General features: G+C 48.4%; 1 protein-coding gene across 1 annotated transcript; it reads left to right on the plus strand.

Annotated features, from left to right (window-relative positions):
- Positions 1 to 12932: 12932 nt before the first annotated feature.
- LOC146992495 (E3 ubiquitin-protein ligase TRIM21-like) lies at positions 12933 to 14648 on the plus strand. The gene has a single exon (XM_085790781.1). The coding sequence runs from the start codon at positions 12960 to 12962 to the stop codon at positions 14646 to 14648; it is 1689 nt and encodes a 562-aa protein (XP_085646907.1). The 5' UTR covers positions 12933 to 12959.
- The last annotated feature ends 3655 nt before the right edge of the window (positions 14649 to 18303 follow it).

An 18303-nucleotide genomic window follows, 5' to 3' on the forward strand; every position in this document is an offset into this window, starting at 1 on the left:
TGCTGCTAAACACCCTATGGAGGTTATTGTCTATCGTCTTAAATGTTTATCGTTTTTATTGTCTGATTGTAAATTTATTTAATTAAGTGTCATGGGACTACGGATGGAAATTAGCTCCCAGCTAAATCCGACATATTTACTGCAAGTAAATGTTGTGTTTTCTTGTATGTTCATGAATATGTGAGGTCCCATTTCAAATAAACCTTTAAATAAATAAAATAAATTAAATATTCAGTAAGTAGGGGAGAGTGGGGTAAGTTGAGCCACTTTTTGTATTCAGGATCACTACATCAAGACAATTATAGTTTTGTTGCTAACTAACACATCTGCATATATTTCAGGATGTTTTGCATCCCTACAAATTAACAGAATAAGTGTAAATATAACTGTTTTTAAAATATAGCATGTTCAAAAAAAGTGGTCTTGTGACTCAACTTACCCCGTGAATGGGGTAAGTTGACCATAGGAGTGGGGTAAATTGATCAACCCCCCCTTCTTTCCTTCCATCCATCTCCTCCCTCCCCCTTTACTTAATATTTCACCCGTCCAGGTTACAGGTGAACACAAACTGCAGGGACTTCCTGCTGAGCCACCAACTCACTGAGATTTGGGGAGTTTTGCAATTACGTGGCATCTTGGGAAGAATCCCAGATATTTTTCTTTGAAAGTAAAGTTTGGCCTCACTATAAACAACTTTTCCTGTTTATATGAACATACTTACTGTAATCACAAACATACAGAATCTTGATTTAATCATTTGGACATATACAGCCAAAATACATTCATTTATACCATGGTCTGGGTGAATCCTCGATTCTGATTGGCTGCGGGGTGTCCAATAAAAAGTGATAATGGACACCCATAAAGATGTTCCGGTCATATTGCCTGATTACGTTCTAAACCATAACAACTTTTTTTCAGTGCATCACGGCACTGGAGTCTGTAAACACACAAGCAGTAAGAAGTGCACTGGCCCTCTGAAAAACTTTGTGTCACGTAACATTTAAGCCGTCACCTCACCTCCCTTCACTGATCAACTACCAGGCTGTGGCAGAGTCACTATGGCAACACGCTGCGGTCACAGCGGGTCCCTCTTTTTTTTTTCTTTTATCGCCGACGAGAGTTATTAAATAGTCCACTCAGGCGCTTATTGTGAAAGACGTATGATTTTAACGGTAAAAACAACATTAAAGGATAAGTAATTGATTTAATATGTATTTATCTCGTAAGTGACCATTGCCACGGGATAATGCCCGACAAGGTTTCCATTATCAGAGATTAATGGACTTCGCGGAAGCAACCGTCTGACGCGAAGCGGAGGACGGTTCACGCCTCCGCGTCGTCCATTAATTTCTGATAATGGACACCTCGTCGGGCATTATCCCTTACTAACCGTGGGTTCTTTGTAAACCGAGCAGAGGATGGACAAGGTTTCTGGTCTGAGATCTGGACCTGAGGGGACCATCAATCACCGTGGGGACCATCAATCAACATGGGGACCATCATTCACTGTGGGGACCATCACTCACCGTGGGGGCCATCAATCACTGTGGGGACCATCAATCAACATGGGGACCATCATTCACTGTGGGGACCATCAATCACCGTGGGGACCATCACTAACTGTGGGGACCATCACTAACCGTGGGGACCATCACTCACCGTGGGGACCGCCACTCACCGTGGGGACCATCACTAACCGTGGGGACCATCAATCAACATGGGGACCATCATTCACTGTGGGGACCATCACTCACCGTGGGGGCCATCAATCAACATGGGGACCATCATTCACTGTGGGGACCATCAATCACCGTGGGGACCATCACTAACTGTGGGGACCATCACTAACCGTGGGGACCATCACTCACCGTGGGGACCGCCACTCACCGTGGGGACCATCACTAACCGTGGGGACCATCAATCACCGTGGGGACCATCACTAACTGTGGGGACCATCACTCACCGTGGGGACCATCACTCACCGTGGGGACCGCCACTCACCGTGGGGACCATCACTAACCATGGGGACCATCAATCACCGTGGGGACCATCACTCACCGCGGGGACCATCACTCACCGTGGGGACCATCAATCACCATGAGGACCGTCACTCACCATGGTGACCATCAATCACCGTGGGGACCATCACTCACCGTGGGGACCATCAATCACCGTGGGGACCATCACTCACTGTGGGGACCATCAATCACTGTGGGGACCATCACTCACTGTGGGGACCGTCACTAACTGTGGGGACCGCCACTAGCTGTGGGGACCATCACTCACCATGGGGACCATCACTCACCATGAGGACCGTCACTCACCATGGTGACCATCAATCACCGTGGGGACCATCACTCACCGTGGGGACCATCACTCACCATGGGGACCATCACTCACCGTGGGGACCATCACTAACTGTGGGGACCATCACTAACCGTGGGGACCATCAATCACCGTGGGGACCATTACTAACCGTGGGGACCATCAATCACTATGGGGACCATCACTCACCGTGGGGACCATCACTAACTGTGGGGATCATCAATCACCAGAGTGACCATCAATCACCGTGGGGACCATCAATCACCGTGGGGACCATCAATCACCAGAGTGACCATCAATCACCGTGGGGACCATCAATCACCGTGGGGACCATCAATCACCAGAGTGACCATCAATCACCGTGGGGACCATTACTAACCATGGGGACCATCAATCACCGTGGGGACCATTACTAACCGTGGGGACCATCAATCACTATGGGGACCATCACTCACCGTGGGGACTATCAATCACCAGAGTGACCATCAATCACCGTGGGGACCATCAATCACCGTGGGGACCATCACTCAACGTGGGGACTATCACTCACCATGGGGACCATCACTCACTGTGGGGACCATCACTCACTGTGGGAACAATCAATCACTGTGGGAACCATCACTAACTGTGGGGACCGTCACTCACCGTGGGGACCATCACTCACCGTGGGGACCATCACTCACCATGGGGACCATCACTAACCGTGGGGACCATCATTAACTGTGGGGACCATCACTCACCGTGGGGACCGCCACTCACCGTGGGGACCATCACTCACCGTGGGGACCGCCACTCACCGTGGGGACCATCACTAACCGTGGGGACCATCAATCACCGTGGGGACCATTACTAACCGTGGGGACGAACACTAACTGTGGGGACCTTCACTAACCGTGGGGACCATCAATCACCGTGGGGACCATCATTAACTGTGGGGACCATCACTCACCGTGGGGACCATCACTCACCGTGGGGACCGCCACTCACCGTGGGGACCATCACTAACCGTGGGGACCATCAATCACCATGAGGACCGTCACTCACCATGGTGACCATCAATCACCGTGGGGACCATCACTCACCGTGGGGACCATCAATCACCGTGGGGACCATCACTCACTGTGGGGACCATCAATCACTGTGGGGACCATCACTCACTGTGGGGACCGTCACTAACTGTGGGGACCGCCACTAGCTGTGGGGACCATCACTCACCATGGGGACCATCACTCACCATGAGGACCGTCACTCACCATGGTGACCATCAATCACCGTGGGGACCATCACTCACCGTGGGGACCATCACTCACCATGGGGACCATCACTCACCGTGGGGACCATCACTAACTGTGGGGACCATCACTAACCGTGGGGACCATCAATCACCGTGGGGACCATTACTAACCGTGGGGACCATCAATCACTATGGGGACCATCACTCACCGTGGGGACCATCACTAACTGTGGGGATCATCAATCACCAGAGTGACCATCAATCACCGTGGGGACCATCAATCACCAGAGTGACCATCAATCACCGTGGGGACCATCAATCACCGTGGGGACCATCAATCACCAGAGTGACCATCAATCACCGTGGGGACCATTACTAACCATGGGGACCATCAATCACCGTGGGGACCATTACTAACCGTGGGGACCATCAATCACTATGGGGACCATCACTCACCTTGGGGACTATCAATCACCAGAGTGACCATCAATCACCGTGGGGACCATCAATCACCGTGGGGACCATCACTCAACGTGGGGACTATCACTCACCATGGGGACCATCACTCACTGTGGGGACCATCACTCACTGTGGGAACAATCAATCACTGTGGGAACCATCACTAACTGTGGGGACCGTCACTCACCGTGGGGACCATCACTCACCGTGGGGACCATCACTCACCGTGGGGACCATCACTCACCATGGGGACCATCACTAACCGTGGGGACCATCATTAACTGTGGGGACCATCACTCACCGTGGGGACCGCCACTCACCGTGGGGACCATCACTCACCGTGGGGACCGCCACTCACCGTGGGGACCATCACTAACCGTGGGGACCATCAATCACCGTGGGGACCATTACTAACCGTGGGGACGAACACTAACTGTGGGGACCTTCACTAACCGTGGGGACCATCAATCACCGTGGGGACCATCATTAACTGTGGGGACCATCACTCACCGTGGGGACCATCACTCACCGTGGGGACCGCCACTCACCGTGGGGACCATCACTAACCGTGGGGACCATCAATCAACATGGGGACCATCATTCACTGTGGGGACCATCACTCACCGTGGGGGCCATCAATCAACATGGGGACCATCATTCACTGTGGGGACCATCAATCACCGTGGGGACCATCACTAACTGTGGGGACCATCACTAACCGTGGGGACCATCACTCACCGTGGGGACCGCCACTCACCGTGGGGACCATCACTCACCGTGGGGACCATCAATCACCGTGGGGACCATCACTAACTGTGGGGACCATCACTCACCGTGGGGACCATCACTCACCGTGGGGACCGCCACTCACCGTGGGGACCATCACTAACCATGGGGACCATCAATCACCGTGGGGACCATCACTCACCGCGGGGACCATCACTCACCGTGGGGACCATCAATCACCATGAGGACCGTCACTCACCATGGTGACCATCAATCACCGTGGGGACCATCACTCACCGTGGGGACCATCAATCACCGTGGGGACCATCACTCACTGTGGGGACCATCAATCACTGTGGGGACCATCACTCACTGTGGGGACCGTCACTAACTGTGGGGACCGCCACTAGCTGTGGGGACCATCACTCACCATGAGGACCGTCACTCACCATGGTGACCATCAATCACCGTGGGGACCATCACTCACCGTGGGGACCATCACTCACCATGGGGACCATCACTCACCGTGGGGACCATCACTAACTGTGGGGACCATCACTAACCGTGGGGACCATCAATCACCGTGGGGACCATTACTAACCGTGGGGACCATCAATCACTATGGGGACCATCACTCACCGTGGGGACCATCACTAACTGTGGGGATCATCAATCACAAGAGTGACCATCAATCACCGTGGGGACCATCAATCACCGTGGGGACCATCAATCACCAGAGTGACCATCAATCACCGTGGGGACCATCAATCACCGTGGGGACCATCAATCACCAGAGTGACCATCAATCACCGTGGGGACCATTACTAACCATGGGGACCATCAATCACCGTGGGGACCATTACTAACCGTGGGGACCATCAATCACTATGGGGACCATCACTCACCGTGGGGACTATCAATCACCAGAGTGACCATCAATCACCGTGGGGACCATCAATCACCGTGGGGACCATCACTCAACGTGGGGACTATCACTCACCATGGGGACCATCACTCACTGTGGGGACCATCACTCACTGTGGGAACAATCAATCACTGTGGGAACCATCACTAACTGTGGGGACCGTCACTCACCGTGGGGACCATCACTCACCGTGGGGACCATCACTCACCGTGGGGACCATCACTCACCATGGGGACCATCACTAACCGTGGGGACCATCATTAACTGTGGGGACCATCACTCACCGTGGGGACCGCCACTCACCGTGGGGACCATCACTCACCGTGGGGACCGCCACTCACCGTGGGGACCATCACTAACCGTGGGGACCATCAATCACCGTGGGGACCATTACTAACCGTGGGGACGAACACTAACTGTGGGGACCTTCACTAACCGTGGGGACCATCAATCACCGTGGGGACCATCATTAACTGTGGGGACCATCACTCACCGTGGGGACCATCACTCACCGTGGGGACCGCCACTCACCGTGGGGACCATCACTAACCGTGGGGACCATCAATCAACATGGGGACCATCATTCACTGTGGGGACCATCACTCACCGTGGGGGCCATCAATCAACATGGGGACCATCATTCACTGTGGGGACCATCAATCACCGTGGGGACCATCACTAACTGTGGGGACCATCACTAACCGTGGGGACCATCACTCACCGTGGGGACCGCCACTCACCGTGGGGACCATCACTAACCGTGGGGACCATCAATCACCGTGGGGACCATCACTAACTGTGGGGACCATCACTCACCGTGGGGACCATCACTCACCGTGGGGACCGCCACTCACCGTGGGGACCATCACTAACCATGGGGACCATCAATCACCGTGGGGACCATCACTCACCGCGGGGACCATCACTCACCGTGGGGACCATCAATCACCATGAGGACCGTCACTCACCATGGTGACCATCAATCACCGTGGGGACCATCACTCACCGTGGGGACCATCAATCACCGTGGGGACCATCACTCACTGTGGGGACCATCAATCACTGTGGGGACCATCACTCACTGTGGGGACCGTCACTAACTGTGGGGACCGCCACTAGCTGTGGGGACCATCACTCACCATGGGGACCATCACTCACCATGAGGACCGTCACTCACCATGGTGACCATCAATCACCGTGGGGACCATCACTCACCGTGGGGACCATCACTCACCATGGGGACCATCACTCACCGTGGGGACCATCACTAACTGTGGGGACCATCACTAACCGTGGGGACCATCAATCACCGTGGGGACCATTACTAACCGTGGGGACCATCAATCACTATGGGGACCATCACTCACCGTGGGGACCATCACTAACTGTGGGGATCATCAATCACCAGAGTGACCATCAATCACCGTGGGGACCATCAATCACCGTGGGGACCATCAATCACCAGAGTGACCATCAATCACCGTGGGGACCATCAATCACCGTGGGGACCATCAATCACCAGAGTGACCATCAATCACCGTGGGGACCATTACTAACCATGGGGACCATCAATCACCGTGGGGACCATTACTAACCGTGGGGACCATCAATCACTATGGGGACCATCACTCACCGTGGGGACTATCAATCACCAGAGTGACCATCAATCACCGTGGGGACCATCAATCACCGTGGGGACCATCACTCAACGTGGGGACTATCACTCACCATGGGGACCATCACTCACTGTGGGGACCATCACTCACTGTGGGAACAATCAATCACTGTGGGAACCATCACTAACTGTGGGGACCGTCACTCACCGTGGGGACCATCACTCACCGTGGGGACCATCACTCACCGTGGGGACCATCACTCACCATGGGGACCATCACTAACCGTGGGGACCATCATTAACTGTGGGGACCATCACTCACCGTGGGGACCGCCACTCACCGTGGGGACCATCACTCACCGTGGGGACCGCCACTCACCGTGGGGACCATCACTAACCGTGGGGACCATCAATCACCGTGGGGACCATTACTAACCGTGGGGACGAACACTAACTGTGGGGACCTTCACTAACCGTGGGGACCATCAATCACCGTGGGGACCATCATTAACTGTGGGGACCATCACTCACCGTGGGGACCGCCACTCACCGTGGGGACCATCACTCACCGTGGGGACCATCACTAACCGTGGGGACCATCATTAACTGTGGGGACCATCACTCACCGTGGGGACCGCCACTCACCGTGGGGACCATCACTCACTGTGGGAACCATCACTCACTGTGGGAACAATCAATCACTGTGGGAACCATCAATCACTGTGGGAACCGTCACTAACTGTGGGGACCGTCACTCACCATGGGGACCATCACTCACCGTGGGGACCATCAATCACCATGGGGACCATCACTCACCATGAGGACCGCCACTCACCGTGGGGACCATCAATCACCGTGGGGACCATCAATCACCGTGGGGACCATCACTCACCGTGGGGACCATCACTAACCGTGGGGACCATCATTAACTGTGGGGACCATCACTCACAGTGGGGACCATCAATCACCGTGGGGACCGTCACTCACCGTGGGGACCATCAATCACCATGGGGACCGTCACTCACCGTGGGGAACATCAATCACCGTGGGGACCATCACTCACCGTGGGGACCGTCACTCACAACACAGTAGTGTATCTAGAACACATAGGCCTATTTCTAAAATGGTGAAGTATATACATATAAAACAGGTAACAAACGGACAGGAAAGGAGAGAGAGAGAGAAAGCAAGAGAGAGAGAGAGAGAGAAAATAATAATACAAGCAAGGCACCTGTTGAGATAGATCTGGTAAATCTACTTCTTAGATTAAGAAAGCCAGTGAGTGGTGGTGGGGCTAAGCCATGAACAATTTTTTATACCAGATTTACGTAGTGAAATGTTACCACATTATCCCAATTTAAGAAGGAATGTTTGCCCAGGATACTGCAGTGATGATGTCGGAGGGGTTTCTTATCCACCACCTTCATAAATACCCAGAGAGAATCTGTTTTAATGTTGTCTTACAGGCCTGAGAACAGCTGGTGAGACAGTATGTGGAATGGGGCATTATCGTTACATTAAAATACAACTTTGCAGCTTCTGTGGTTAGACAGGGTCGTATATCTAAAATTTGCAAGGTTGTATTTCATTGTTTGCGTGACATTTTTTACTTTTTTTTGAGTCTAAGATGGTTCCAAGATACTTATATTCTGTCACAACTTGTAGCCTTTCACCTACCACATACATATCTGGTTCCTGTGTGTTTGATGCTCTTTTTGTAAAGAACATGCCTACTGTTTGATTTACATTTAAATGTAGGCAAGAGTTGAGTACAGTATTGTCTGCATACATTTGTATTTCGGACTTGGGCAGGTCATTAATCGGCTGAACAGTAGAGGCCCAATTCTGATCCCTGGGGCACCCCCACATCATATTTGAGGTCAGGTGATAACTCACTGAGCACTCTGACTGTGTTCTACCTTTAAGATACGAATGGATCCAAGGCATCAGAAGAAAAATGAATCCGATCATTTTGCGATAAGTATGTAATGACTGATGGTATTATGGCTTCTTAAGATCTAAGAACATGGCTCCAACTACCCCCTCTTTATCCATTTTTGATTTAACAGTTTTGATAATAAAAACTGGTGGCGGCTTTTGTGGAGTGATTGGCTCTAAATCCAAACTGCATAGGGTGTAGTTTATATGGAGAATTGTTAAGATGGGCAATTAGTTGATCAGCTACAAATCTCTCAGCGATTTATGACACCACTGGGAGGATGCTGATAGGCCTGTAGTTGGAAACATCATTAGCATTTCCAGACTTAAAAATGGGTGTGACGATAGTAGGCTTCCAGGCGCTTAGGTACATAGCCTGTCTGAATCTATTAATGATCTATTAATAAGCCTACAATACATCCATGTGTCAAACACTCATGAACTGAGCAGTGTGTGAGTCCAACGTGGATTCTACTTTCACTGGTTATTCAGTGAACAACAGCAACTTCTATTAATTATTAATCTGGTGATTATCACTGATGTTCCCTATAACAAATCAAATAAAAACACTTTATTAAAGGTCACTGAAACATTTGTAAATGGCCCAATGTATCCCTGAATGTGGTTCTTAATTTTGTTTAGTCCTATACATTTAATGTGTCCATATAATGTCCATATTCCCATGGACCAGTCTGCCACCCAGTCCTCCCATCGAACTGACCGGCTCTCCCTGCGCCCCCCCCCCCCCCGCTCCCTCCCCTCACCAGAGACTGCCCTCATCAACTCTTGCTAACATTTCCATATTTCGCACATTCTGTGACAAACTGTAAACTGTTTTCTTGTCTGTAACAACATCTATTGCACGTCTGTCCGTCCTGGGTGAGGGATCCCTCCTCTGTTGCTCACCCTGAGGTTTCTCCGATTTTTCCCTGTTAAAAGGGTTTTCCATGGAGTATTTCCTCAGTCGATGTGAGGGTCTAAGGACAGAGGATGTTGTTATGATGCCATGTAAAGCCCTTTGAGACAAACTGTTTGTAAAAACGGGCTATACAAATAAAATTGCCTTGCCTTGCCTTGCCTTGCCTTACAGACTGTAGAAAAACACTCATAAAATAAATGTATTTTTCGTAATCATTTTATGTTTTAGCTTCAACGTTATATTCACAGAAAAAACTTTTTTTTTTCTTTTCTTGATGAAAATGACATTATACATTTCAACACTCTCTTCATCACAAAGTCAAATAACATCATCAATAACACAATAAATATAAACAACACAATGTTTTTAACCAAAGTTGTTGTAATAATGATGAATTTTATTAAAGCAGAAGTAAGCGATCCGGTCGTTTTGGCTAACTTCTTGTCAGCCGATGGAGTTAGCAGCCCCCGCCCTCGTCATGGATCTATTGGTCCTCGTCCCTACGTCACCACATTCACGCGCATCCCTTGGCTGCACACACAGCCCTTCATGCCATTCTCTCTCCTCATTGGATAAAGCTTGTAGGATACAAGGAAGTATACAAGAAGTTTTCTCCTCGGCTTACAGCAAAGCAGAGTGACTGACAGACTCGTGTGTGAGACCAAACACTCTATGTAAGTGATTGCTGTCGGAAGATCTAACTATTTAAGACTTATATTAACACAAACATTCCGCTTACTTCTGCTTTAATAATGCACTTTACATTCAAAAGCAAATCTCAAAATACTACATAAAAATGAGTCAATAACTGTAAATATGTAAAAAGCAACAAGAAATTAGCTGTGATACCACACATTCACAAGTTGCAATAAAGTTCTAGAAGAAAAACAACAAACCAAGCAACACAGAACCTGAGGTAATAAACAGTGACAGGAACTTGACTCCTCCCACCTGTCAGGTGCACCTCCACCTTTGCCCCCTGTTCACCTGATAAAGGCTGCTATTACACAATAAAAGCACAGACACACCTAGCTGCAGTGGGAGGAGCAGAAAACTGGAAACACTGGAACCAGAGGAACGTTGAGCGTCAGCGTCCAGAAGTGAAAGTAAAGTGTGAGAGGAGGACGACTGAGCTGCAGCAGAGACGAGAAAGTCAAAGTGAGTCCATCAGGTGTTTGTCAGCAACACAGCAGAGTCTCTACCAAACACTGGTGAGTACAGCTCATCATATTCACTGTGTGAGCAGCAGCTTTAACACTGAGCTTCATCTCTACTCACTCTCTTCATGTCACACTGACTCTAGTGAACTGGCTCACAACAGACCTGAGGCTGTTTGTCCACAGAGACACTATAGTCCACTTTAAACTGTCTCTGTGTCTCTGCTCAGGACTTTTACAACTCCTCACTCAGTCTCTGAGCTTCACTCTCTACTTCACCTCATTTCCTGCTTTCATGCTGTCAAGGTATCACTTCCTACTGCTGCCTTACTCCACACTTCCTGCAGCTCTTTCACACTTTTATTGTGAAGCAGCCAGAGGAAACACAGTGTCCTTGTCACTCAGCTCAGCTCTGTTGGAGGTTCTCTCTTTCAGTGACGTCATGAAAAGATTAGACATATGATTCAAAGTGACTGTAACTAATATCATGTTAGAACAGTCTTCATATTTATTTATTTAATGATCTATTTATTTTATTATCTGATTTATTTATTATCTATTAATTATCAGAATGTATTTCACTTCCAGCCTTCCGCTCTAAAGAATCCATTGAACAGTGCCTGTGTTCTTAAACACTTATCATAACCATAACTCCTGCACTTTGTTTGTCTAATTTCTTGCACTTTTACATTTCAGTGTTTGGTTTGTTAGACTATATTCACTATGACGTGTGTTGCTGCCTTTCCTGGCCAGGTCACCCTTGTTAAAGCCCCAGTGTGTAATTTATTTGGCTTTTTATTATCAAAAATCAAATATTGATTTCATAAATACATATTTCACTATAGTCGAATCACAGCCGCATACAAATGAAAGCTTTCTCGTACCTTAGAATGAGTTGTTACAAGTCGTTACAAATACACAAGTGGGCGACGCACCGAACCGAGGCGGCCATGTTGCATCGCCATTTTTTAGGTTGAGTGGCAGCGTGACCGTAGGTAACCATAGAAACTGAGCGGAGCTGTCGGTCTGTTAAAACTTTCACCACTGTGTAGTGTGAGGAAGGACGGAGGCAGTGATGTTGCATTCAGGTGCAGTCAGGCAGACGGCCGTCGGCAAACCAACCGGATGTCATTTTACTCCACCAGAGAAAGACGGTAAAACAATACCACATCACCATGACAACATTTTGTCACGCCTGTATTGTTTTGCCTCATGCTGGCGGACCACTTGTTGTTTATCCTGTTACATGCACATGTTGTCTGTCTGACGTCTGCCCGATTTCACGTGAATGCAACATCAAGAATACGTTCAGATATGCAACCGCACGGCTAGATTGGGTCATTACTACACATTATACCTTTAAGGAGGTCTTGAGCTCAGTTGGGTCTTTTATCTGGTTAGATAAATAACCAATCAATTAAATATTTGTTTAGGTGTACAGAAAAGGCCATTTGTCCTGTTTGTCGTGCCTCCTTCCACGAGTTGCTGCACGAGTTTACCCGAGTAAGGAAAACAAATGTTGTTTTCTCCATGTTGAACTTTAGGGAAATAAACAGGTCAACAGGACGGCCCCGCCCCCCAGGTAGAGAACCACAGTCTTAAAGACACAGAACATTATTTTAAATAAACGTTTGTTTTCTCTCTCTCAGTGTGTAGACATGTCTGCTGCCAGCAACCTGAGGTCTGAAGATCAGTTCCTGTGCTCCATCTGTCTGGATGTCTTCACTGATCCAGTCACTACACCATGTGGACACAACTTCTGTCAGAGCTGCATCACTCAGCACTGGGACGTTAGTGACAGGTGTCAGTGTCCGATGTGTAATAAGGTTTTCAAAATAAGACCTGAGTTGCATGTCAACACTCTGTTCTCCGAGATGTTTGCTCAGTTCAGACGTGAAGCTCAACAGAAAAGCAGCAGCAGCAGCTCAGAGCAACAAGTTTCCAAACCAGGAGAAGTTCCCTGTGACGTCTGCACTGGAACCAAACTGAAGGCCCTGAAGTCCTGCCTGGTGTGTCTGACCTCCTACTGTGAGACTCACCTGGAGCCTCATCTGACACTGTCAGGTCTGAGGAGACATCAGCTGATGGAGCCTGTGGAGAACCTGGAGGACAGGATGTGTAGGAAGCACGATAAACCTCTGGAGCTGTTCTGTCAGACCGACCAGACATGTGTCTGCATGCTCTGCCCTGTTTTAGACCACAAGACTCATGAGTTTGTTCCTCTGAGAGAAGAATATGAAGGAAAGAAGGCAGAGCTGCAGAGGACAGAGGCTGAAACTCAGCAGATGATCCAGAAGAGACGACTGAAGATTGAGGAGATGAAACAGTCAGTGAAGATCAGTAAAGCTGCTGCAGACAGAGAGAAAGCAGAAGGTGTTGAGGTCTTCACTGCTCTGAAGGAGTCTGTTGACAGAGGCCTGAAGCAGCTCATCAAGGAGATCGAAGAGAAACAGAAAAGCTCAGAGAAACAGGCTGAAGACTTCATCACAGAGCTGGAACAGGAAATCTCTGAGCTGGAGAAGAGAAGCACTGAGATGAAGCAGCTCTCACTCTCTGAAGACCACCTCCACCTCCTCCAAAGCTTCCCATCCCTGAAAGCTGCTCCACCCACCAAGGACTGGACACAGGTCAGAGTCCGTCCACCATCATATGAGGGGACTGTGGTGAGAGCTGTGTCTCAGCTGCAGGAGACGATCCGTGGACAGATGGAGGAGATGAAGATGGAGGCTGAGATGAAGAGGGTCCAGCAGTTTGCAGTGGATGTGACTCTGGATCCTGATACAGCAAATCCCTGGCTCATCCTGTCTGATGATGGAAAACAAGTTCACTGTGGTGATGTGAGGAAGAAACTCCCAAACAACCCAGAGAGATTTGATAAATGTGTCAGTGTCTTAGGAAAACAGAGTTTCTTTTCAGGCAGATTTTACTTTGAGGTTCAGGTTGAAGGAAAAACTGACTGGGATGTGGGAGTGGCCAGAGAGTCGATTGACAGGAAGGGAGACATCACAGGCAGTCCTCAGAATGGTTACTGGATGATACGGTTGAGAAATGTAAATAAGTACACAGCTCTTGATGACCCCCGAGTTGATCTCACTCTGAGGTCTGGTCCTGAGAAGGTGGGGGTGTTTGTGGATTATGAGGAGGGTCTGGTCTCCTTTTATGACGTAGATGCTGCAGCTCTCATCTACTCCTTCACTGGCTGCTGCTTCACTGACAAACTACACCCATTCTTCAGTCCTTGTAATAATGATGGAGGTAAAAACTCTGCCCCTCTGATCATCTGTCCTGTCAATCAAACTGTTCAGATCAAAATATCTGGTTCTTTACATAAACGGGTTCATTTTTAATTTAGGAGACAAATGTAAATATTTAGTGTCAATACTGAACAATGTAAATCTTGATGTTTTTTTACTGAGTTAACCTTCATCAGATCATCATCACACAGGGAAGTTAACTGTGTGATAACTGCTGTTTAATCACTTGTTACTTTAGTCAATTTGATTAGATCAGTGGAAACACGTAAAATGGTTTACCACTGAAATGAATCTGTAAATTTACTGAGTCTGGTTTAGGGAGTTAGAAGCAGATGCAGGTGTTTATTAATGTAACTGTTGATCACTATGACTCTTGTGAATATGAACACATCTTTATCAGAGACGCTGTAACTGTTGACAAAAGTTGTATATTCATCCAGACAGATTTACCTGTGTAGAAGATTATGACACATTGAGATTGTTGTGTTTAAGAGAAAAAAAAATCATGTGAAATGTAAGTAAAAGCACAATAAAGAAACAGAGATATCCAAATAAAACCTGATTATTCCCCTAAATACTATTTCTCTATGTAATCAATAATTACTTAAAAGTAATATTTTGGATATTAACACCCACTGCACAAGTGCACATTATTTAATTGGTGCCCAGTGTGAGGCACTGTAGTGTCAGATATATTAACAGACTCACACACACTCATCCTGATTTAAATCATTAATAATCTCTGTTAACAATTTCAATAAATTGATCAAAGGAAGGAGGAAAGGGAGGAAGGAAAAGAGGAATGAGGAATGAGGGAGGAAGGAAGGAAGGAAGGAAGGAAGGAAGGAAGGGAGAGAGAAAGAAAAGAATGAAGAAAGGGAGGGAGGAAGGAAGGAAGGGGGAGGGAGAGAGGAAGGAAAAAATGAAGGAAGGAAAGGAGGAAGGAATGAATGAAGGGAGGAAGGAAAGGGAGGGAGGGAGGGAGGAAAGGAGCAATGAAGGAAGGGAGGGAGGAATGAAGGAAGGAGGGAAGGGAGGGAGAGAGGAAGGAAAGAATGAAGGAAGGAAGGAAAGGATGAAGGAAGGGAGGGAGGGAGAGAGGAAGGAAAGAATGAAGGACGGGAGAAAGGAAATGAGGAATGAATGAATGAAGCAAGGAAGGAAGCAGTGACAGAGGTTTATATCCACCAGGAGTGTCAGTTATCCAATCAGAAGAAGGCACAGAAATTACATCACATTCTCACATCAGATCAGAGTGAAACATGATTCAATAGATCAGTGATCGATATTCACCTGCTCGTTAATCAATGATTCACCTTCACATTAAAAACACTGATGTGGATTATTGATCACTGAAGAACACAACCCCACAGAGGTCAGAGGTCAGAGCTGATCCTGGTTGGCCCCCTTACCACCCTTACCCCTGCTGTTGAACCGGCCTGCCCTCCCTTCCCATGAACCAGTCTGCCATCCAGTCCTCCCATTAAGCTGTCCTGCCCCCCCTGCCTTTCCTCCCACCAGACGTGGTGAGGGATCCCTCCTCTGTTGCTCACCCTGAGGTTTCTCCAATTTTTCCCAGTTGAAAAGGTTTACTATGGAGTTTTTCCTCAGTGGATGTGAGGGTCAAAGGACAGAGGATGTTGTTATGATGCCATACAAAGCCCGTTGAGACAAACTGTTTGTAAAAACGGGCTATACAAATAAAATTGCCTTGCCTTTTGTTGATAATAATCAAAACACACAGATCCACAGAACCGTGGGTTCTTTGTAAACCGAACAGAGGATGGATAAGGTTTCTGGTCTGAGATCCGGACCCGAGGGGACCATCACTCACCGTTGAGACCATCGATCACCGTGGGGGCCATCGCTCACCGTGGGGGCCATCAATCACCGTGGGGACCATCACTCACAGTGGGGGCCATCAATCACCATGGGGACCACAAATCACCGTGGGAACCATCACTCACAGTGGGGACCACCAATCACCATGGGGACCATCGATCACCATGGGGACCATCCATCACTGTGGAGACCATCACTCACCATGGGGACCATCAATCACCATGGGGACCATCAATCACCATGGGGACCATCAATCACCATGGGGACCATCAATCACCATGGGGACCATCACTCACCATGGGGACCACCAATCACCATGGGGACCATCAATCACCGTGGGGACCATCAATCACCATGGGGACTGTCACTCACCAGAAGTCAAGGCAAGGCAAGGCAATTTTATTTGTATATCCTGTTTTTTACAAACAGTTTGTCTCTGGCATCGTAACAACATCCTCTGTCCTTAGACCCTCACATCGACTGAGGAAAAACTCCATGGAAAACCCTTTTAACAGGGAAAATTCTGAGAAACCTCAGGGTGAGCAACAGAGGAGGGATCCCTCACCCAGGGCGGACAGACGTGCAATAGATGTTGTTACAGACAAGACAAGTTTATGACACAGAATGTGCGAAATATGGAAATGTTAGCAAGAGTTGATGAGGGCAGCCTCTGGTGAGGGGGGGGGGCTGGCCAGCTCAATGGGAGGACTGGGCAGACTGGTCCATGGAAAGGGAGGGCAGGCCGGTCTAACAGCAGGGGAAAGGGCGGGAAGGGGACTGTCACTTACCGGAAAGTGACTGTCACTCACCGCGGGGACTGTCACTTACCATGGGGACCGTAACTCACCAGAAGGGGACGGTCACACACAAAGGTATTGTGTATTGTATTTTATTTCATCCAGGGACAGTGCACATTAAAGGTTGAATATGTAGAATATTTATTAAAAGCTATATTTTTTCAAAAATAATACATCCATGGGGCCTTTAGAGGGGTACAGAATGAAAGTATTGCTTTTCCACAAAAAAAATTTTTTTAGTCTGAATTATTATTTTTAATTTTTTTGACGGGCTCGACAACTGACTTTCTGTCAACGTTCTGTTCACATTCGTACCTGCCTGTAGCCGACATGTGGCTCAGTTCTCCGCTGTTTTCCTGCCTCCTCCCAGTCGTATGCGTTTGTTTCCAACCAAGACTTTTTAATAATCAATTGGTGGATCAGTGGATTATCATATACTTGTTAGGATGGGTGTATTTGTGTAGTCTTATCTGTCATAAACACGTTTATCGTCGCGGACTTTCGGTGCCACGGAGCTCCTTTTTTTTTTTTTTTTTTCCAACTTGAGGAGAGCAGTGACAGCGGAGGCTCTGAGGCTCTGAGCAGCAGCGGTGTGGAAGACAGAGAGCCTCCACTCTCCCTGTAACAAGCTACAAGTCATTTATTATGCTGTTAATGACGGTAAAAATGAAACATAAGGTAAATATCCTGCTTAGTCCTCCTCCTCTGCTGTCCTCTGATCAGAGCGGAGTCCCTAGCAACGGCCCGTTTTACCTAGCAACGGTCTGGCAATCGACTGCTGGAATTCTTTTTCTGTTGTTGTTCTTGTATTTCTACATAGTCAACCTTTAATTGGTATTAACTGAGGGGACCGTCACTCATCGAAAAGGGACCGTCACTCACCATGGGGACCATCACTCACCGCGGGGACGTCACTTACCATGGGACCGTTACTTACCATGGGGACTATCACTCACCAGAAGGGGACGGTCACACACAAATGTATTGTTTATTTTATTCTAATTTATCCAGGGACAGTGCACATTAATTGGCATTTCTGTAAATGCGCCAGTGTTAGCCAAGTGGCTAATTTTCAACTGTGCACGATGTTAACTGCCAGCCTATAAAAA

This window comes from Trachurus japonicus, chromosome 1 (genome assembly GCF_045865225.1).
Source record: "Trachurus japonicus isolate A0001 chromosome 1, Traja_1.0".
In the NCBI taxonomy this organism is placed as follows: domain Eukaryota; kingdom Metazoa; phylum Chordata; class Actinopteri; order Carangiformes; family Carangidae; genus Trachurus; species Trachurus japonicus.

Excerpts from the sequence above, each read along its gene's own strand:
- LOC146992495 (XM_085790781.1), top strand. The coding sequence starts at position 12,960 with ATGTCTGCTGCCAGCAACCTGAGGTCTGAAGATCAGTTCCTGTGCTCC.